We start from the raw sequence: 21,648 nt of genomic DNA, 5'->3' as shown, positions 1-21,648 counted from the left end.
ACCATGCTTGTTTCACAGTAATCTCTTTATCTTAGATGCCCATAAAATGCCTTCCACCAACGGATCTTGATTTTTAATCTCTACAGTCTTCTCTTCAGTTGTTATACCTGTACAAAATCTCTCTATGCCGTCCTCCAAGCATCAGCCTCGACAACGAAAATGTCGCACGTTCCATCCTCCGCCCTTGTTTTGGGAGAAGCTCACGAAGCTGTAATTGACCAAGAGCGCGTTACGAGAAGCTGACCGACGATACTACCTCCTATCCTCAAACCAGAGCAGTTCGTCTCCTCGCCCTCATACCTTCGCTCCTGATTTCTTGCGCAACTGCTCGGCTACTTGTTTACAAGAGATCAGAAAACTTTCCCGCCGTAGAGGGCCGGATCTATCGGGCATTAGAAACGTAGGTTTAAGTCGCTCTATCTCCCTCTCCAAGACGCTTCTCTATGGAATAGATGCATAGCATACTAACTAGGCAAGTTTTGCTTCTAGTATCCCGCACCAGCTCATTTCAGTCAGTACTCAATAGATCCTACCGACTCCAGCTCGAAGCGGTCAACTCCAAAGAACGGAAATACGACTGTCTACGACTGACACTTTGAAAGCCATCTGAATGACCACGGTATTTTTCTGCCCTATTCTACATACCCAGATGGGACCGAGGTCTGTAAACCGGAGAATATCGCCGAGATCCAAAGACGGTTACGAGCCCCTCGCCCGTCCCTCGCATTGTCCGAAGATTCCCTGCGCAAGGAATATAAAGGATTCCAGCGACTCAACGACAGGACCCCCGACGAGCAGCTCGTGATCAAGAAAATCCTTCCGATCCTCGACGGTCCGCAACAGTCGTCCTTCCATGATGGCGGCAACTACCCATTCACGAACCTGGCGCCTCTCACGGACGGTACTCTCGCCGATGCCAGACCTGATATTTACCACGGCGCGCCGCCTAACCAGCTGAATCCTCGCGTCCGGGAACAGCTCAGTGACCAGATCATCCCCACCCGGCGGAGCAACCGCCCTATCACGCCTAATTTCTTCGTCGAGACAGAAGGCCACTATGGCTCGGGCCCCGTGCTGAAACGTAAGGCCTTGTATGATAGCACGCTGGGCGCACGAGCGATGCATTCCCTCCAGAAATATGGACATGCGCAAGAGAAGCGCAGCAGCAATCGACCGCAGGTTGACGATGGCTCTGCTCCTGCTCCTGCTCCCGCCCATGATTCTACGTACGATGACCACGCCTACGCGATGGCGTCTACCTTCCAAGACGGAATTCTGGGCATCTACGCGACCCATCCGACACGGACTCCGAGCAATATCGACCCCGGCGCAGGCCGTCAGACGGATTACGTGATGACCCAGGTCGGATATTACTCCTTGATCGGGAGTCCGGAATCCTACCAACAGGGTGTGAACGCGTATCGCAATAGCAGGGACCTGGCGAAAGAATATCGGGACGAATTTATCAGGCAGGCGAATGAGCGACATGAAACTGGTCGTTAGGCTTTTATGATGTTGGTTGGGATTTCCTGATGAATACGGGGCGCGCGGGTTAGGAAGATGGCAAGGATCGATGGAGAGAGAGAGAGATAGACACATGGGTGATTGAGATGGTCTGGTATGGTCGGTGGGCTGGCTGGATTATCTGAATTAGATAGAATAAATTATAAGAGGCTACCCTGGCTAGTTGCCGTAACTAGATATTTTGTGCATGAACATGAATCAGCAGTTTAACCAGATGTGCCACTGACAGGCAAACTCTTTCAGATGATTATTAGAAGATGCGTGTACAGCAGTGAATTAGGTTGTGTCGCCACCACTATAGAACGTCTCACTGACCTGCCTCCAAGAACGTCCACTTCCCGTAAGCCCTCCCTGCAGTACTCCGTACAACGGCATGGCGACAGAGTAAAAGTTGCATATTGCGCCTGAGGGACAACGGAGGGTTCATTGAGTAAGTAAGCAAGCAATCAAGTAAGCAAACAAAGGCGGAATCTTAGGCTGTCAGGAAGTATGTACGTATGTAGTCAAGCGCCCCCCTCCCAATCGGGCAATGCGCAACGCATCATGCCACCACAGCCTGAACCCACCCTTGCTTCCTACCGGTGTACCCCCAACACCCCACCAGATTCTGCGATCCAGATTTCACTCCAGAATCTCGAATCTCAGATCTCAGTAAATAATTACCCGGTCCGTACAGCTCCACTTTCAAGATCTGTATCTTCTCGAAGATACAGATAGTTACCGATACAGAAAATATGGGGTGTAGTTCGGTATATTTTCACCCCGAGTTCGTCTCGGTGGGAACTACCCCGAACCCGAATTTTCTTTCGCATGGCCCCTCACACCCCACCACCATTATTATCATCTTTATTATTGTAACCGAACAGTTACAATAGTGGTAGCTCGGGGTAATGTGTCCCTTTCTTGTATCTATCATCATTGATTGTTTGGTTTTGTTGGGTTGATTTTCTTTTGCTTTTTTTCCCGCTTGGGATACAGTGCCCCGAGGGAGTGCATTGCTTACTAGGTAGGTAGGGTAGGAGCAGTTAGATCGACTCCGTAGGTAGAAACTGGAAAGGTGGTCGGTATTACGGAGTAGTAATTATTGCTGATTCGGGTTAACCTCCAAACCGGACAGTGTGTAAGTCTTCTGACCGCAATTAGTTAACTAGGTAAGATCTCTCAGAGTGACTCGGAATCGGCAAGCAATAGGGCAACCAAGTTGGGTCGGTCGGCCTTTTGGCAAGAAAGAAGGACAGCGTACGACAGCGGTAGTGAGTGGTACCTAGTCCGACACTACAGAGCACAACAACCATCTACCAAAAAAAAAAAAAAAAAAAAAAAAAAAAAAAAAAAAACCAAGCACTCAGGTTTAAATCCCCGAAGGAGTAAAATGAACAGTGTCAAAATTGGTATCAAATTGTTTTTACATGATCAATGAGAATCCAAACCCATCAACCATCGTCCAATATACTGGAACTGGAACTAACTAACTAACCAGGGTACAAAAAAGCCAAACGCTTATTTTCATCACGTCATTATGAAACCTTTTAAGCAAAGAGAGCGTCGCCCAGACGGTAGTGCACGGCCTTGATCTGGGTGTAGTTCTCGAGGGCGTACGAGCCGAGCTCACGACCGACACCGGACTCCTTGAAGCCGCCGAAGGGAGCCTGCCACGAGATGAGGTTGTAGTTGTTGATCCAGACGGTTCCGGCGCGCAGGGCGTTGGAGACGCGGATGGCGGTGTTGACGTTCTTGGTGTGGACGGCAGCAGCGAGACCTGATTGGAAAGATTAGAGTTAGTCCGCGGAACGAAGGTTAAAGTTAGGGTTGGGAGATCTTACCGTAGGCAGTGCTGTTACCAATCTTGATGGCCTCGGCCTCATCCTTGAACTTCTGGACGGTGACAACAGGTCCGAAAATTTCCTCCTGCGAGATCTTCATGTCGCTGGTGACGTTGGTGAAGACGGTAGGCTGGATGAAGTAACCCTCGTCGCCGTGGCGCTCACCACCGTGGGCCACGGTGGCACCGGACTGCTTGCCGTGGTTGATGTACTCCATAATGCGGTCGAACTGGAGCTTGGAGACCTGAGGACCCTGGAAGGTCTCCTCGTGGAAGGGGTCTCCGAGCTTGTTCTGGGCGGCACGCTCCTTGAAGCGAGCGACGAACTTGTCGTGGATGTCCTCCTGGACCAGGATACGGGAACCGGCGCAGCAGCACTGGCCGTGGTTGAAGAAGATACCGAAGTTAGACCACGAGATGGCGTTGTCAATATCGGCATCGTTGAAGACGATGTTGGGGGACTTGCCGCCCAGCTCGAGGGTGACCTTCTTGAGGTTGCTCTTGGCCGCGGCCTGCATGACCATACGGCCGACCAGGGTGGAACCGGTGAAGGCGACCTTGTCGATGTCCATGTGGCTGGAGATGGCGGCACCGGCGACGCGGCCGAAACCGGAGATGATGTTGATGACACCAGGGGGGAAGCCAGCCTCCTTGATCAGCTTGGCGGCGTAGAGACCGGAGAGAGGGGTCTGCTCGGCGGTCTTGAGAAGCACGGTGTTACCGGCGGCGATGGCGGGACCGATCTTCCAGGCCCACATGAGGATGGGGAAGTTCCAGGGAATGATCTGACCGCAGACACCGATGGGCTCGTGGCGGGTGTAGACGAGGGTCTCGGGGTTGGTGTCGATGGTCTGGCCGTGGATCTTGTCGGCCCAACCGCCGTAGTAGCGGATGCAGTTGGCGGCGTTGGCGACGTCGATCTTGGCCATGGTGAAGGCCTTACCGTTGTCCAGGGCCTCAATGGCAGACAGGGTGTCGATGTCACGCTCCATTAGCTCGGACAGCTTGACCAGCATGCGACCGCGCTCGTTGGGGGTGACCTGGCGCCAGGTCTCCTCGAAGGCCTTGCGGGCGGCGGCGACGGCAATGTCGACATCCTTCTCGGTGGCCTCGTGGACGGAGGTGATGACCTTCTCGTTGGTGGGGTTCACGGTCTCGAAGGTCTTGCCCTCGGAGCCCTTGACGAACTCATTGTTGATGAACCTGGACCGAGGAAGGTTAGCATTCTGACCAGCAGACAGGGAGCAATGCGCAGATGGACAGAAGAGAATACATACAGGCCCAAAGGCTGCTCGTACTTGACGAGAGGAGTCTCGATGGTGGTGTACAAATCGGCCATGATGAAAAAGGTGAGTGGGGATTGGGAGGAAAGAGGGGAAAGAGATGGAGGAGAGAGAGAGAGAGAGAGAGAGAGAGGAGAGAAGAAGGGAAGAAAATGAGAGGCGAGTGAAGGGTATTTCAAGGTCCAAGGTGAAGGTAGCCTTGGGGACCTCGACCCAGGGAAAACAGTGAAGAGAGGGGGGGAAAGAGAAACACCGGGGAGGGTCCTCAGTCTGGGCCAGTCAGATAAGGTACGGGCGAGTGTAATGCGGGGCCAAGTGCCTCGGAGTAGTTAAGCTACTGCAGTGATTGGTGAATGTTGCTAGAGCAATTCCGGCGGCGGTTTGTAGCTCATGGTAGAAGGTAATTATTGTGTAAGAGAGTGACGTTAACTAGTTACCACCATTTAAGAGTAGCGGCCTTTCCAGACGATCGTGCGGGGAGGAGATGCGCTGCCAGCCAATAATGAGCCGAGTCCCCCACCATTCGGTGTCTGCCCGCTGCAGGTTACGAGACCGTATTCACTTCACTAAATACTAGCGCGTACCGAGGCGGGGGTGGGCAATTGCATCATTAGGCCGATCTACATTCTTCGAAGGTTCCCAAGAACCACGGGGGAGGTCGCCTTCTAGGTTTCTTGATTTCCACGTGGACGGATTTTCTGTGCTACCAGACTGCTCTGGCTCGTAGCTCACTGCGTAGTGCTGTTATACTACACTCCGTATACTTGGCGCTCAAGTAGCGACCAGATCCCGTAGGCAAGCGGAGCGCATCCACTGGCCATCCTGCCAAGCGGAAGCTAGTCCAAAGCGACCAGGCAAAGCAGCGAGCATGCAGCGTGAATCTTACCGCATCGGGATTACGGGGGTAATAGGAAGATTAAGTGATTAACCTTCTCGGTCGAGACCTCGGTCTTTCGGGTCATTGTGCTAACGGCCATTCTTGATTATTCTCACGGTCTGACCTGTTCGCGTCCGGTAAGGTAAGGTAAGGTTGGTAACTGATCCGTCGTTCAGATTGATTTATCATACTCCGGAGTACATCCGATCTCCATACTGGCTGGGGACCTCCCCCGTACTATAGGCGGGGGAGGGCTTCCGTGGGTTGGATGGCGGAACTGGCCGAACAACGTCCGGTATGTAAAACCGTAACACTTTAACTTCAAGCAGATACATACAACAGAGGCGCATTAATAATATCATAATCCCCACCTTAATCTGGAACGAGTCAGCCTTCTGCTGATGAAACTTCCAAGCCTGCCTATCACTGCGACGCTAGCCGCATCAGCCATCGGCCCGAGGGGGGAAAGCTTGTACACCGTAAGGGGAGGCGCCCGGGATTTGAGAAACACCCAAAAAGAGTACTTCTCAATGATCATGTTATGTCAATTAGGTGTTCACTAGTTGATCTTGTGGGGAATGGTGCCCTTTGCCACTTTCCCGGCCAACGTGGAGGACGGAATACCGGAAACAATAGCGCTGTCACTATCAGCCTGTCAGCTCACCTGCGACTCCAGCCGGCGTGGGGATGGAGCCCCGGAACCCCGGACCAGCGGATGCCCCGTCAGTCAGCCCCGATACGAGCTCAGAGGGATGGATAAACTATACGGCCTGTATAACTGGAGGCCTGGCCAGAAAGCCACCCGCAAAGCAGGCTTCCATCTTGACTTCGGCTCAGAAAGACAAAATCTCCTGGCACTTGATTAGATGGAAAAAACGTTCCGGAGCATTAGGTTGTGCTTCTAATTTTATTTTATGCAGAGAGATGGATGGAACTAAGATGCAGAAATGCTAATAGCCCACAAGCCTCATTCACCTGCGCTTGGTAACGGCGTACGTGAACCTTGGATGACTAGCGACACTATTACTCGGGAAAACTCAGACGATCGGAGCGACTGGCCAAAAGAGCTCGAACTGGACATTGAAAATCAACCTTTTCATTTCGAATTGCTTCCGCATACAGATCAGTCTCTTGCACCTTCCACCACAAATCTTCAGGTTAGCTTTGCCTGTTTTAGTTTAGCGTCCCACCATGTCAGGGTATAATCACGTGAAATCCCCATAACGTTTTTCACCACCGAGCGGCGCACCTGTGTATCCCATACTAATCAAGCGTTTTTCGATCTTCAATATCTCGACCACCATTGGCCCCATTGTAATAATATGTTGATAACAGCTATATATATACTTCTGGAATATCCATTTCTAACATGGTTATATATAGACCAGTATGTGATCTGTTATACTAGGTTAAGATAAAATACAGTAAAATACAATGTAATATATATTACTAGAAGATATAGAGAAGTACGTCCTATATAATTTTAATATTTAAATTTACTTTATCCCAATATATTAATTTACAAATATAAAGCAGATTAGACATAGTTTAGTTAAGATATTAGAGGTCGAAAAACGCTGGATTAGTATGGGATACACAGGTGCGCCGCTTGGTGGTGAAATACGTTAGTCATGAAGAAAAGGAACGATTCGAAATACTGAAGGCGTTAAAATTGCAATTCGAGCCAACGGAGATAGAGAGGCAACACAAGGCCCTGAAACAATACGTTAATGCGAAGAAAATATCCCGCCAGCTCACGACTGGAAATTCATGTTGTATCCCCCAGTCTTGGGGTCCTGCGTAAATTGAAAGTTATCCGTGGACAATCCAAATGGCTTGAGGATCCCATTGCCCAGCTATAGATGCAATTAGCAACCCGTCTGTAACATCGTGATATGTCGGGGAGGCTCACATCTTTAAGTTTCCCCATCATATCCGCCATCTCTGTTTCCCGTGCCTTGTTGATCTTCTCGGGAAGCTCTCGCAGAGCCCGCTGAACCACCCGTTTATCCTCCGGCGGCAGGTTGTCCAGACTATTCAATAGCTTATAATCCTCCTCGGCCCCTTGGAGATTGCCCCATCCGCCGAGTTGAGATTTGGCCCGCGCGCGTCGCATCAGCGCCTTCGCTCGAATCCGCATGACATCCTGTTTCTTTTTATCTTGGTCCTGCAAGCGCTGTAGCTCCTTCTGCTCTTCCTCCTCGTCGCCGGTTATCTCCACCACTTCGTCTATCGACTCGTGGGACGGTGTCTTCTTCGTGTTCTCTGTTGTGTCCGTCGTGGATGATGGCGGGAGCACACGATCCAAGCAGTCGATACACGCGGTCGCAGTGTCCACCGATGCTTTCCAGTCCTCGAGCTTCAGATAGCATGCGGCCATGTTACTTCGGAGAACGGCGACTTCGTAGTCGAGATAGCTAGGGCACGAGGCTAAGGCACGGTCGTAGCAAGAGATCGCTTGGTCGTAGGAGGCAGCCGTAAAGAGTTGGTTCGCTTCGGCTTTTATGGAATGGGATTCTTTGATCAGTTCCTATCGTCACGATTTGTATTAGCATGGGCAGGCAAGCAACGTGTCAATGAAGACGCCATGAGTGAGAGGGGGAGATTCTGGACTGGACTCACGGCTTCCTCCTCCGCGGGGAATCGCGCATCGTGGAACACATCCTCCTCCTCTTCGTCGCTGTCATTTCCTGCCTTTGTCGGGCGCTCTTTTCCCTCGGATGTTTGATTGCCACTCATTATGATTGTTGTTTACGGACCCGATGAACTTGATGGAAGAGGGGGGCGGCTCGGAGTCGGAGAGAAAAGTCGGCCGACCGCCGACCGACCGAATCGGGGAAAGACTGCCAGCCCTATGAGCTTTCCGCCAGTGCCAGCATTCCATCACTCTCTCCAAGACATGTATGTACGATAAGAGTCTTGATAGTATTAGTGGCAGTCCTAGCTTCTGGCCATTGCAATTGCCGATACTCATGATGATTCCGACAGGGAGTATGGAGCTGGACCCAGCCCTTATCGCGTAGGTGCCTAAGCCGATGAAGCTGATGTTGACTTTGTTGTCCCCTGGTCCAGCTGACCGTTGTGCAGGCCAACCCCGGAAGGACTATCAGTTTCTAGATTTTTTTTTTCGAGCTCTATAATCGATAATATTGTTGAAGAACTCTCATTGATCGAACAAAGCAGAGAGAAAGAGAACTTCTCGTCTTGGCGAAAATGCAACGCCTTCAACTCCGCCGAAAAAGGAAACTTAATGAGAGCACCATGTACTGACCGACCGAATGATAATCCACCTGCTCCTCATGCCTTATACGGTAAGTATATTGAACGTATATCGCAGATGTATGGCAAGCTCGCATATTCTTGCCATCTCATATAGCCAACAAAGCGAGGATTGACGGTCGCGTTCTCGTTGACGCCGCAAGAATACCTATAAAGTCTTCCTCCCACACTACAGCATGAACAAGACTCTAGTTGCATTCGTTTTCCTTTATTTCTTCTCAAAGAGCTCATAGAAGCCTAGTATGTTTGACGTAGTTATCATCGGAGCCGGTCGTAGCGGCCTACAGGCTGCACATACGGTCCAACAGCCCGGGCTATCAGTTGCCGTTGTCGAGGCTCGCGATCGCGTCGGCGGCAAAGTCTGGAGTGTCCCTCTGGCATCCGGTCGAGGAGTGGCCGATCTGGGAGCGGCCTGGTTGAATGACAAAAAGCAGCATCGGATATGGTCCTACGCGAAGCAGTTGAACCTGGCGACACAGGCGTAGCCTTCAACATTAGAGACGGGCTGCTGTTCTGCATCATCTGGCAAATATCTTCAATATGGGGCGGGATTCGGAAGTGTATCGGTCCATTGAAGTCTTCGAGCAGATCTGGAAGCATGAGGAGTTCAGCCGGGGCGCCTTGGTACCGATCACGGCCTTGGGCCACCTCACGGAGCATGCGGCGGCTTATGGCAAGCCGGTGGGAAATCTGCATTTCGTGGGTACTGAATATGCGCGCGAGTGGAAGGGCTACATAGAAGGTGCCTTATGCTCGGGCGAGACGGGAGGATGGGAGGTTGCAGAGTCTTTAAAGAAGGCAATCAGACCGAGCTTGTAAGGGTATGTTGCCTGTTCTGGGATACCAGCGTTCTACTGAATGAGATTAGTGAAGTTATGAAGATTGACACACTATGAACCAAATGGTAAGATACAGCTACGACTCGGGTCTCAATCCTCAGACCTCCCATCCCTCTTCCAGTCTAGCTCCCGAGGGCTAAAATAGAACCATCAAGGGAGCCAAATACCTCATGGTTAGTACGCCATCATGAATCTAGGGACTTACAATTAGTAGAGAATATCTATATGTGGAAGGTGCCTGCCGGAGGGTGCATTCTGCCAAGTCCATCCCTCTTCTTCCCCAACAACCATCTGTTTCATCAGCTAATCTAGTCCGATTACTCTTCAGGATGTTTGCATGCCTAAATATCGCCCTTGGGCCCGCTTCTGAGGCCCATTCGCCGATGCAACTCGTGTCAGCTCGTGTGATCTTGCTAATTAGTTTAATGACTCGCGCTGAGGCTTATACTAGGCCATCTTCTGCCTAGCGTCGCCACAATATCTTCATATCTTCATATATACGAGCATTTCCCCCTCAGCCGCTGCCCCTCGTCTTCTCCCGTCGCCATTGCACAATTCAACTTAATTTCTCCTGCCTGCTGAACATCTTTATTTAGCCGGTGACGAGCGAAGAACCTCGCCCATTGCCATAATGGAGAAAGACACCCAATTTCAGGCAATATGGGACCAGGCCAAAGAGAGGTACCGAGCCCTGACGGAAATTGACCTCGATGACCCCTCCGCGCCGCATCCGGTCTCTACGGCGGCCCTGGTGACTATGCTTGACACCCAAAACCACGAGTTCAAGCACTTTCGTGAGAAGCGCTCTCTGGTATTCGACTCCTTATCATCTGCCTGCAAACCGATCGAGCTGGTGGGTAATCTGGCCGCCGGGACCGCATCCATGGCCTTTCCACCTAGTTCACTTTGCTTCGGCGCCGCTATGTACCTCGTCAATGCCGCCCACGGCGTGTCTGCTTCCTACGACGCCATCGCTGACCTTTTCATCACGCTGAAAGACTTCTTAGTGCGCCTGCAGGTCTATAATCGGGAAGACCTGCCGACGGAGCTGCAGGCTAAGCTGGCGGAGATCCTAGTCACGTTGCTGGAGATCTTCGCGCGATCGACAAAGGTGGTTCGGGGCGGGTCCCTGGGCCGCGTGCTGCATTTTACCAAGAACATCCTTCTCGGTCGGGATGAGACGCTGCAGGGACTGGTAGGTAAACTGGAGAAGCAGTGTCAGAGTGAGCATCGCCTGGTGGGCGCCGAGACGTTGACCGAGTCAAAAAAGACCGGCAAAGCTGTGGCCGGCATTGCCGTGACCGTCACTGAGACGAGCATGGCCGTACAGGAAGGCAATATCAAGATCGATGAGGTGAGCCTGGGCGTGCAGAGCATATCGGTTGGCCAGCAGGATTTCCGCCAGGAGATGCGTGAAGAGATTAAAGGCGTCATGGCGGCCATCGTCTCGACCGGTGGGAGCGGGAACGGTACGAAGGACATACAACACCAGGCGGCGATCAAGAAGATCCTTGAACCCTCAGTGAGCCCTCTGGATATCTATAATGACATCGCGAAGCGTCGGGTGCCGGGAACCGGCGACTGGATCCGCACGGAGCAGCTGTTTCGCGCCTGGACAGACCAAGAGAACCCTGTCTTGTGGGTCTCGGGCAACCCGGGCAGTGGCAAGAGCTTCCTATCGGAGAATATCATATCCTTCTTGCAGGAGATGCACCCGCAGGGAGTGAGCCACCCGTCTCGGACGTCCATCGGCTACTTCTTCTTCAAGGACAGCAACCCGGAGACCCGGAGCTTCCACCGAGCCTTGCGTGACTTGGCATATCAGATCTACCAGAATGATCCCCTCTATCAGAGATACATCCAGCAGAATTGCCATTCCCCGCAAGATGTCAAAACCATTCAAAGCGCCTGGCGGACGCTGTTTATCAACTATTTCGCCGACACCACGGCCGGAGATAGTAGCGTCTTCCTCGTGTTTGACGGCGTGGACGAAGCTTTCCAGGAGGACCGCCAGACCTTCTTGGGGCTGTTATCTGATCTTCGGCGGGCCGACCCGCACAACATGAGGATTCAAATCGTGTTGGTGGGTCGTCCGGAGATCTTTGATGACCTCGCTGAGGCCCTGGACGTCTCGCTACCTACCATCCACGTGGACTGGCGCAAAAACAGCAGTGACATCGCCCACTATGTTGAAACCAGCATCAGGAAGTCACGGGTGCTTAGCCGCGCCCCTAAAGCGCTACGCGATGAGATCGAGGAGACATTGACGCAAAACGCCCAGGGCATGTTCATATGGGTCGACCTGATGTTGCGAGAGCTGAGCAAGAAGACTCGTGCCAGCGCCATCCGGGACCAACTGACCAAAGCTCCTCGAGGGCTGGACCAGATGCTGCGCCATGTTTTAGAAAATTTCAGCACACTGCTGAAGGACGAAGACCCCGACGACTTGAACGAGATGCTGGCGTGGGTGACGTGCGCGCAGCGTCCCTTAACCCTAGGCGAGCTCGACACGCTCCTCAAAATCCGTTCCGCCGAGGGAGATGGAGTCTTCAATCTAGAAAACATGCTCCGAAAGCAATACGCCTCCTTTTTTACGCTTGTCCGCGAGGATGGGCTGACCACAGCAGACCTGCAGGGGGATAGCAGCCTCCTGTACAAGGCGGAGAGTGAGGTCATTGACGACGAGGGTCTGGAGGATGTCGAGAATGAAACCGACTTTGACTCAAGTCTCTCCTCCACAAACGTGATTTTCTGCCATGCGTCCATCGGTGATTTCTTCCGCGACCCATCGCAAGGCAAGGTGTCTGGCGGAGAGGACTGCACCCCTCTGGGCGTGCAGATTGTTGAGGCCCGCGTGCACACGCTGAAGTTCTGCTTGGAAATGGTTTGCAGTGTCAGAGCACCGCTCGATCCAGAAGACAGCGAGTCAATGGAGGCATATGCACTCAACGCGTGGGATGATCATCTTCTGCAGGCCGTCCCGGTCATGGAGCAGATTGCCCCTGCCGACAAGCAGAGTATTGCGAAACTACTCGTGCAGATGCTCCGGGATGAGGTGGTCACCAAGCGCTGGCTATCTCACAAGTCCTCCGTTTTTGTCACTCGCGAGAACCTCGATCCCATCATTGCCTTCCTCACCGACCGTTCGACTCGCGAGACGTTGGACGAGGAAACACTGGAGTGGCTTTCATCTGCTATTGAGCAACCTGGAGAGTTCTACAGGTCGGCCGCAACGCTCACAATCAAGGAATGGCTGGCCCAGGATTATTGGGCCCCCGAGGTGTGCGTGAAGACTGTGTTGCAGGTGATGGGTTTGCTGGATGGAACAACCGGAGGTGAACAGGGAGCAGCCGAAAGCAAAGAAGAAGAGGAAGTTTCGAACGAGATACCCACGGTCGAAGAGATCCGCAGAGCCGCCGAATGGTTGCCCCTGGAGCATTCCGCCAATTGGCACCGCCGCGTAGCCATGTGTCTCCGAGCATACGGTCACTACGAAGCCTCCATCGATGAATTTGCTCGGGCCTTGGAGCTAGATGACAAGCTCTGGACTGCCCGCGAAGGCATGGCGAAAGCGTATATGGAGCAGAAGAATTATACGCGAGCCATAGTGCTGTTCAAGTACGATGAAACCTATGTGGAGGATTTGCTTGCGCAGGGCAAATGCGGTGACGAGGAGGGATCGGGCCAGGCGAATACTGACAGTCTCAGTGACACCTGCGAAGAAATAGCTGCCTGTTACCTTGCATTATCCGATTCTGATAATGCTTTGTTATATTATCGCAAGGCGTTTGAGAACTCAAATCGGCGGTATGTAAACCTGCAGTATTGCGTGCAGCTTCTCGACGAGCTGGATGGTGGAAATAGCGAGATAATCGTCTTGCTCAAGAACCTCGACGATGAGATTGAAGGCGACGATATAACGCGCATGACAGAATGTCTATTCTCCCCCAACTGGTCCCAGAGTCCCTTTCTTCACACTTGCTTGGCGGCGGCTGCTCACAAGGCGGGCGAAATTGAATGGCTTGAAAATGTCTATCAGACGGCAATCAGTGCCGCTAAACGCCGACGGCTACCCGTGATTGCTTTGGCCCTGGACACCTTCCTCGCTGAGGTGTACTCCAATTACAGCAGTGGCAAGGAAGATCAGGCCATGGATATCTGGAAACGCGTCATGAACTTCCCCGTTTTGTCAAGTGACGCCAGTTATCTGATCCGATACTACAAACGCAACGTCGAAAGCTCTTACGCGTACAATCTGTTCGCCAAGGCCCTTAAAGAAGACCCTGCCACTCGGGAGGTCCATATCCAAGCATTGGATGCCTTAGCCAAGCATACCGCAATGGAATTAGAGGAGAAGCCGGGTGACATCTTGGCTAATCAATCTGCGATGTATATGGGCGTCTGGCACCGTTTGCAGGGCCGCGAAGACGAAGCGCTAACTTACTTCCGACCGTACGTGAGGAGCAACCTGATGCTACTCTCGGACGACGACCCGGACAACGACCAAACGGCGTGGTTTGAATTGGCGCACGTGCTGGCTCGTGCAGGCCTGGACTCATATGCTCGTGCTATTTTATACACACATCACAATGCACTTAGCGAGGACGAGCTGTCCAGCCCCGCCGACGACTCCAACGAGGGCAAAAATGTAAATGATGTCGCCGCATTGACAGCCGTCCTAGAAAAGCGCATGGCGACGGCGTGGCATATCCCAAGTGGAGATGGGGTGAGCGGATCTGGCGTCTGGTACTGTGATGGATGTCGACGGAGCTGGGGAAACTGGACCGACGCACATATATGTCGCTACTGCCAGACAGACCTCTGCAGTGAGTGTTTCCCACGGATCGGGCAAGATGACTTCAAGATCTGCCATGTGGATCATGACTGGCTGTACATGACAGCACCGGAAAAGGTGGCACAGCCGGGGGAAATTTACTTCGAGGACCGGATGATGTCATTTGATGAGTTCAAGTCATTGCTGGCGGAACGTATTAGATGAGAAAGTGCCTTGCTTGCACCATACCGGTACGAAGCGTTCGAGCAACCATGGCGGTGGGAACCGACTCTAAAATAGAAGGAACACTCGTATCTCTCGATTAAAGCCAAGAGAAAAAGAAAAAGTTACGTCGCGGCGTGGGAGAGAATGCAGACCAAACACATGAGTGACGCAGTATTTTCAATCCATAGGGACATCTTCGTGCGTGATTTTCACGGTATCGTATTCACTTTGTATGTATATCTCTGATCAACCTAAAGAGCTAATAGTTGGAATCTCTTTCTCTCCGAAAAGGGTTGGGCGGCTTTTGTAAGCGCAGTGGATTTGTGAGACTTAGCTTTATCTGATTCCAGTTTCTAAAACGGGGCTAATTAGATGACCGAAATTTTTCGGCCCAGAATTAAGTCGGTTGCTAAACCATCTGTCTGTTTGTTTATCGGAGGTTAGTCGGTGACTTCGGTCGTCATTACAGGGGGGCATACCAATGAAACCTATGTAGATAGGCTCTAGTTGTCAACAAAGCTTTGATCAACTGAGTGAATTAACACGATTCGAGTGAATGCATACATACAAGTCATTGATTGATCACGGTAAGTTCCGGCTCCTCGCGACTTTTTCCGGTCTCTGATTGTTTCTGAAAGAGAGTTGCTACTGCCACACTCCTTTCGCTCCTACCACATCCCACATGACTAGGTATATATTACTCTCGCCAGTAGGCGGTAGCTGCTAGAGCTACAAGCCTGCTAAATTAGTACTTTTATGGTTCTTTAGGGATGACTTAGGGACCTTGAGAGATTGTTCGGGTTCTTCTAGCTTTTAGAGATCGTTATAAGGAATGCCTTGGATATTCTTGAAGAGTTACCATTGTTGCTGATGTATAGGCATGCTGCAAGAGTTGACCATTGCCTAGCTGAGGCTTTTGGTCTGGTTAGCAGATGTCGGGCTTCTTCAATTACTAGGTAGTATAGGTAAGGTTCCGATCGCAAGATACTGCAGCAGATTTATATACCGCCCACTACTACTAGTAGGTTCTCGTCATTGGGATGCGTGAGCGCAAGGGGTGTGGCAGTAGAAATTCTTTCAGAAACTTGCCGGGAGTTTCCTCTATCTCCCAGAGTTAATGGAATCCACCAATCTCAGGTGGGAGTATATAAACAAGCCGTTGACCATGACGAGATCCCGGGAATAACACCTATCGCAGCGCTGTCGACCTGATGTAAAGCAGGTTATAAGTAATCGGCCATGCTGAGTATATGTACCAATCATTCGTCCGATCTTCTACACACTCCAAGTTAACTCGGATTTTGCCGTCGTCAAACAGGGCAAATCTCGATACCCTGATGTACAAGGTATCACATTTTCCTCGATGGTGGCTGTGGTACGTCTTTATTGCTCTGCCGGAAACGGCCGATACCTTCGAGGAGGAAGTGCGCCAGGCCCTCTCGATACTCAGCCATGCACACCTCAGGATACGTGGATGGCGTCGGTTTGTGTACGACAACCCGAAATTAATACCCGCAGAGCGCAATGGACCCTATGGGCTCATTGTGAAAGTTTACATCCATCCCGGGACATGTTCACGCGGGGATCCCAAGGGTCGGAAGAAGGTTGAATATCAGGCTCTGAAGACCCTGGAGAGTTTGCTAGAAGACGAAACCCCTCAACGACTTTTGGTCAATGTGGACCACAACTATGATTTCTCCGATGACGATTCCGATTCCGATTGATAGCTGCCGTATACTTACTTTATATATATATAACCGAACCAACCTACCTATATAGCCCAAGAAAGAGAAGAAGTAACCGAGCGGCAAAAGTCTCCGGCAGAAAATGGGCAAACAGTGCAAATAGTTATCTCAAACAGGCAGGGACGCTGACTTCATCTTCTGGCGAAACGTGGATCTGAACTTATCTTAACTTTCTCCACCTCGCACCTCGCATCCTCTACCGGAAGTGGATGCTGTCCGACGAACGCCTCCCATTTTTGAGACTTTCTTTTCTTTTTCTTTTCTTTTTCTTTTTATAATTTCCCTTTTCCTTTTTTAGAACCGTGGGTGCATGGAAATCCTTCCGGTGGATCTCAACTCTCAACGCAGAGTTATCCCGAAATTCCCCCGGCACGATTGCACGCAGGACCCAGCGATCCCCTATTCTCGCGGCCCACAAAAAGGATCGGGTTCGGGATCGACTGCCAAACTACCCTGATCCGACAGCGACGGGAATGCAGTCCCAGGAAACGCCCCTAGAGGCCAGACTCCCAATATTTGGGATTTCATATCGACGCCATTCGATAAGGTTCAGCCGGTGATTTTGCGTCGATCGGGCCAATAGGAGCTGGATCTGCTGGCTCCCATTAGCGGGACCTTCTGTGTAGCGTCGAGAGGTGATGGGAATGCCAGGCCCAGTCGATCCTGTCTTTCAGGAGCTCGAGCGTTGCGCGATCTCCTTTTGGTCCTGATCTGCTGCTCCCCACCCCTCTCCCGCGATGTGCAGTCTGCTCGTGGCGCATGGGCCTGGGGGTGTCAGGAAAACAAGGTACGAGTCACAAGTAGAATCGGTGAACTGCTTGCTCCCATCAGCCGGACCTAGAGTCGAGAAGTGATGCCAGGGCCTGTCGATCCTCTCCAGGCGCTCGAGAGTTGTGCGATCTCCTTTTGGCTTGATCTGCTGGCCCCTCCCGCTATGTGCAGTGTTGAATAATCTGTTGGTGGCACCCCTGACGCTTGAGGCTCAACGCAGAGTACTAGCGAGGTAGAGCGGCAGCGAGACGTCCATATCTAGGAACGGGGCACTCATCCCCTACCAGCTGGACGTGAAGCTGTATCTAGGCGACAACCCAGCCATCGACCTGCCCCCTGGCAGCGGCGAAGGCTGCATCACCAGCAATACCCGTTGCGCATGGGGTATCGGGAAGAATACAGGCTACGAGTCAAAGTAGAATCGGAGAAAAGAAGGTGTTTGAGTTTACGAGTTCAATAGAAACAAAGTGATTGTGATGTTCAATACCGAAGCCCATCTGAAACAACATTGCTGCCAAGCGGCCAGAGGGGTGGCTGCAAGACTTTGGGCGCAGGATATGCTACCGTGTACGCATCATACGGGCCTATCCATGCCGGGTAACCCTCAACACCCTCGAGTGCGAAATTCGTCTCCGTCCCGTAAATTCTCACTCGCTCATTCTCTCGACTATTGAGGAAAGCTGCGGGCGCAATGTTTCTCTCGGATTGCAGCTCGCGAGGATATGGACTTGGCTTGACATCAGTCCGCAAGAGACCAACACTCAGCCGAGGTTGGGTGGCTAGATTGGGCTCCAATTCCGTGCCTGATTGTGAATATTCCATCGGGGAAGGAATCACGGGTGCATGAGTCGATGATGATAACAAGGGGTCAATGACAGATGTCGCAACTCCGAGACCAGCGGGATCAAAGCAAGTCGGCCACCGATACAGCGAGCCCCCCGGTTCATTTTCTGTTCCCGAGGAGTCAGGCGTTGACTGTGAGGAGAACCGACGATCTGAAAGGCTGGGTCGCGACGTTGCAAAGACATATCCACTTTCCGGGATGGTGTGTGTGTATCCGAAAGGCTGGACTGAAGAACCGGCGGCGGGAAAGCAAGGGGATTCCGAACTTGCTGGAACAAGCAGTCCTTGCAAGGGTGAAGCAGAAGTTGACCCGGGGCAGAGAGAATTATGCATCGCAATCTCCGTGCTAAGGGGAACTTCATGCTGTGAGCCACATCTCTCGGGCGCAGTTTTCGCTTCACACGTCGACCCCTTGCTGGTAGACAACTTCTTGCGGGAGGGTTTTGTAACGTGCCATTTCTTCAGTCGACTCCTCAGCTGGGTCTCACTAGAACCGAAGCCAAGTCAGCAAATTCCTTTTCAGTGAACGGGAATGGAATACACGGCCAGGCGAAGTTAAGACATACCTTGGATGGAAGTCCTTGGACTGCAGCGCCTTGATTACCTGCTTCAGAGGCCATTCCTCCTCCTCGTATAATTTGGTAATCAGCACGCGTTTGGTCTCCCAGATCCTGGAGGGTATTGTGCTTTTCATCATGTCAACCGGGGCGTGTGTGCGCAACGGGGTCGATGAGCAGTCCCAATGACCCCGTGAGCAACGGCGATTTTATATACTCCTCCCCTCGTAGCTGACAAGAAAGGCAATTGGCATGAATTAAACTTTAGCTGGAAATGAGACTCCGTGGCAAAACCGCCGTCCACGATCGAGAGACGACTAGTGTCGACGATGGAAACTCTATACCGTCTCGTCTCCGCCGTTCGCTCCGGTTGAGACGTTGGGACCAAATCGCTTGCAAGCTGACCCTCGGGCTAGCCCACGAGCTCCTTGCCCCGCATATCCAAATGATGTCTTAAGGACCCTTCCCACGGTTGCGAGGGACCATTTGCTGGCAGCCGGTGCTAGTCAGGGGTTCACCACCGCGCTCGTGCTCTGTCCCAGCTTTTCAGTCAGTCCACGCCTGGCACACAACTCTCTGTTTCATTTTCCTGCAAACGCCGACAACGCCGCACTTGGGCCATCCCTACTAAAGCGGGTAGTGGATTGGCATTGTGGTGATGATCCAGGGGTGCCCCCTGTTTGCTTCGGTCCAGCCCCGGGAGATCCTTTTTCAGTCTCGACACCGAGCGTGAATTGTGAGGAATGATTGCAGCAAGCAGTCCCAGTCACGTTTTCGGGTGCTTGGCAATTCTGTTCATAGCACACGTGTAGTCACTGTTGCCCAGATGTTAGTGTCCAGCGACAATTTTGATCTGCCATATGAATCGGGTGGTTCAGGGTTGAAGCCTTGGCATTGCCACCGTCCGGGAGACCGCGAGAGTCCGGGAGCAGGCGAGATAGAAACAATTTGGAGAGGGTTGAGTCGCGGCATCAAAGAAAGCAGAATGGAAAGATAGAGGGCTCCTTCACGACTTTATAGAAAGTCGTTGTTGCTCCCATTATTGCGAATGGCCGGCATTCGTTCCCTTCTAGGTAATGCCTCCGGGCCGCCCGCACTGAGGAACGGTTTTGTCTGATTCGTGGTTCCACCGTTTTCACATCATTACTTAGTCAGGTCAGTTCTCCGAAAGTCCCTACTCAGTACATCCCTGGTTCTCTGCATGTTACCCCGGATTAATGCTCTGGAGCGGCCGAAGAGACTGATATGTCGGCTAAGATCTATGCCACTTGGTGACTACAGCTGACAGTATTCTCTAGGTTATTCAACTGTACGCTTCTTCTCTCTTCGACGGCTTTGGGCAGGCCATCGCCTCCCGGGATCGCGGTTCCTTGGTTAGTGATCACTGCACGCCACGTACCGCAGGAAATTGATGAAATGCGAGAAACACCAAGATGGAACGGAGCGGAAAGAGTATATAGCGCTTGGTATGGCCTGGTCGGCACCCAGGCACGTCGCGAACTGCTTTTGCAGTATATTATATTGCTTATTATTGTCTAATGTGCTTACGATTACGATGTACCAACAGGAGATTCTGCTTCGATCGGCCAGGCGATAACTCAGCATTTTAATAGATAGACATCATCATGTTAATAGAACTTCATTTAATTTATTGATTGATTGATCGATTGACCTTCTGTCTTCCTTTTCCTTCCAGTCCCATGATATTTCGATCGTGGTTTGTATTGAACTTTGTCTCATCCAGCATATCTTGGTGTAGCAGTCCATCCATCCCTGTTTATCACCCGCTAACCATCAAAGATGAAATCGAGCATGCAGCCTAGACAAAGATATATGTTGTTAAGTCAGCGAATTGTTGATCGAATTGTCTTCTCATGATAACCAAGCATGTAGGTATGTTTATTTTCAGACGATGTCGCTCTTCCAAAGCATTTAAAGGATGCGATCATTGTATAGACCTCACATCGGCAAAATAGGATTTCGTCACAAAATACAGGGAGAAGGGAGAGGGAGTGGAGAGGGAGTGTATGACTTACTCTGTGAATGCAGCCTATCGATTGACAGTTTGCCTGGGGCTCTCAAGGCTGGCTAATTCGAGGGGATAGATTGATGGATAGATAGATAGATGGATGAGAAGAGGCAGCAGCACCGCTTTATACCTCGAACCTTACTCATAGATAGCATCTGTGTCATTCGATATGAATGACCCTTGTTGTCTATCAAGTCGGATTCCTATTTAGGAACAGGTCCGTATCATCCTAGGAGTCCAGCCCAGCCCAGTCCAGCCCAGCCCAGCTCTAAGGCCTCGTAGATGCATACGATTTCGATCCTTTGGGGCTGTTTGACAAGCGGAGAAGGCTACCTCGAATGTTTCTTTTACAGTCTGAGAGCTACTTGGGAATATTGTCTTCTCTAGTAAGAGGATATAATCATCTTTCTACAATATGAGCGCGACGTAGGGCGGTATACAATGGCACTGAATGTCTTCAAGTTCTATGTAATTACTGCAAGTTAGAGCTACATTATACGTCACAAAACAAATAATATGAAGCAGAAACACAGATACAGACCCTTCCTCCCAGCAGCTCGTGTATACAGTAGGATTGATGGTTCGTTGTACGTACGTACATTGGCTTGGCATCTCCACATCTAAAACATGGGTCAGCGGACATCACCGGACAGATGTCAATCAATGACAAGCCCAATCAAGTTACAATGTTCCAGACTATGAGGCCAATTTGACAGCTATGGCTCTCGTATGTATCATGCCTGACCAGATGTGATAGGAATTCACTCATGGTTGATCATATCTTATCATTGTGAGTGAACATGAGTCATTCCTTAGCGCGACCTTAACCGATGAAAGTATCCCTTTGCCTGGCAGCGCTAGTCGTGATTAGCGATAATTATGTAGCTCTATTGGTCAGTTAGCTTCACCGCATCCATACGAATTAGGAATAGTCTTATATCCTCATATTCGCACGCATGTTTATTCTATGAACTAGAACGAGCCTTACGCGTGGTAATCGCGTCTTCATACATCATGGATTCCTGGGGTCTGCCTCTGAAAGAGGTTGAAGAACCCCTATTGTATAGCTCCTCTATTGCT

The 21,648-nt window shown here is 51.3% G+C and overlaps 7 protein-coding genes across 7 annotated transcripts; 3 read left to right on the top strand and 4 right to left on the bottom strand.

Annotated features, from left to right (window-relative positions):
- Positions 1 to 606: 606 nt before the first annotated feature.
- On the top strand, positions 607 to 1,503 carry KD926_009559 (uncharacterized protein; the record flags this gene model as incomplete). The annotated part of the gene is made up of 1 exon (XM_053094856.1): positions 607 to 1,503. The coding sequence occupies one exon, from the start codon at positions 607 to 609 to the stop codon at positions 1,501 to 1,503; it is 897 nt and encodes a 298-aa protein (XP_052960126.1).
- A 1,550-nt stretch (positions 1,504 to 3,053) lies between these two features.
- On the bottom strand, positions 3,054 to 4,685 carry KD926_009558 (aldehyde dehydrogenase; the record flags this gene model as incomplete). Its single annotated transcript, XM_053094845.1, has 3 exons — positions 3,054 to 3,283; positions 3,348 to 4,549; positions 4,624 to 4,685. 3 exons carry the CDS (start codon positions 4,683 to 4,685, stop codon positions 3,054 to 3,056), a joined length of 1,494 nt encoding a protein of 497 aa, XP_052960125.1.
- A 2,575-nt stretch (positions 4,686 to 7,260) lies between these two features.
- On the bottom strand, positions 7,261 to 8,245 carry KD926_009557 (uncharacterized protein; the record flags this gene model as incomplete). Its single annotated transcript, XM_053094834.1, has 3 exons — positions 7,261 to 7,362; positions 7,419 to 8,036; positions 8,129 to 8,245. The coding sequence occupies 3 exons, from the start codon at positions 8,243 to 8,245 to the stop codon at positions 7,261 to 7,263; spliced, it is 837 nt and encodes a 278-aa protein (XP_052960124.1).
- Positions 8,246 to 9,102: 857 nt separating this feature from the next.
- Positions 9,103 to 9,481, bottom strand: KD926_009556 (putative flavin-containing amine oxidase; the record flags this gene model as incomplete). Its single annotated transcript, XM_053094823.1, has 2 exons — positions 9,103 to 9,197; positions 9,253 to 9,481. The coding sequence occupies 2 exons, from the start codon at positions 9,479 to 9,481 to the stop codon at positions 9,103 to 9,105; spliced, it is 324 nt and encodes a 107-aa protein (XP_052960123.1).
- Positions 9,482 to 10,255: 774 nt separating this feature from the next.
- KD926_009555 (uncharacterized protein) lies at positions 10,256 to 14,623 on the top strand (the record flags this gene model as incomplete). The annotated part of the gene is made up of 1 exon (XM_053094810.1): positions 10,256 to 14,623. One exon carries the CDS (start codon positions 10,256 to 10,258, stop codon positions 14,621 to 14,623), a length of 4,368 nt encoding a protein of 1,455 aa, XP_052960122.1.
- Positions 14,624 to 15,960: 1,337 nt separating this feature from the next.
- Positions 15,961 to 16,347, top strand: KD926_009554 (uncharacterized protein; the record flags this gene model as incomplete). Its single annotated transcript, XM_053094799.1, has 1 exon — positions 15,961 to 16,347. The coding sequence occupies one exon, from the start codon at positions 15,961 to 15,963 to the stop codon at positions 16,345 to 16,347; it is 387 nt and encodes a 128-aa protein (XP_052960121.1).
- Positions 16,348 to 17,619: 1,272 nt separating this feature from the next.
- KD926_009553 (Clr5 domain-containing protein) lies at positions 17,620 to 18,679 on the bottom strand (the record flags this gene model as incomplete). Its single annotated transcript, XM_053094788.1, has 2 exons — positions 17,620 to 18,469; positions 18,549 to 18,679. 2 exons carry the CDS (start codon positions 18,677 to 18,679, stop codon positions 17,620 to 17,622), a joined length of 981 nt encoding a protein of 326 aa, XP_052960120.1.
- Positions 18,680 to 21,648: the final 2,969 nt, after the last annotated feature.

The sequence above is a fragment of the Aspergillus affinis genome (assembly GCF_023601865.1).
Source record: "Aspergillus affinis strain CMG 70 chromosome Unknown NODE_6_length_556011_cov_87_064024, whole genome shotgun sequence".
Taxonomy (NCBI): Eukaryota; Fungi; Ascomycota; class Eurotiomycetes; order Eurotiales; family Aspergillaceae; genus Aspergillus; species Aspergillus affinis.
Note: the sequence above shows the minus strand (reverse complement) of the source record. Positions and strands in the feature narration are given on the sequence as shown.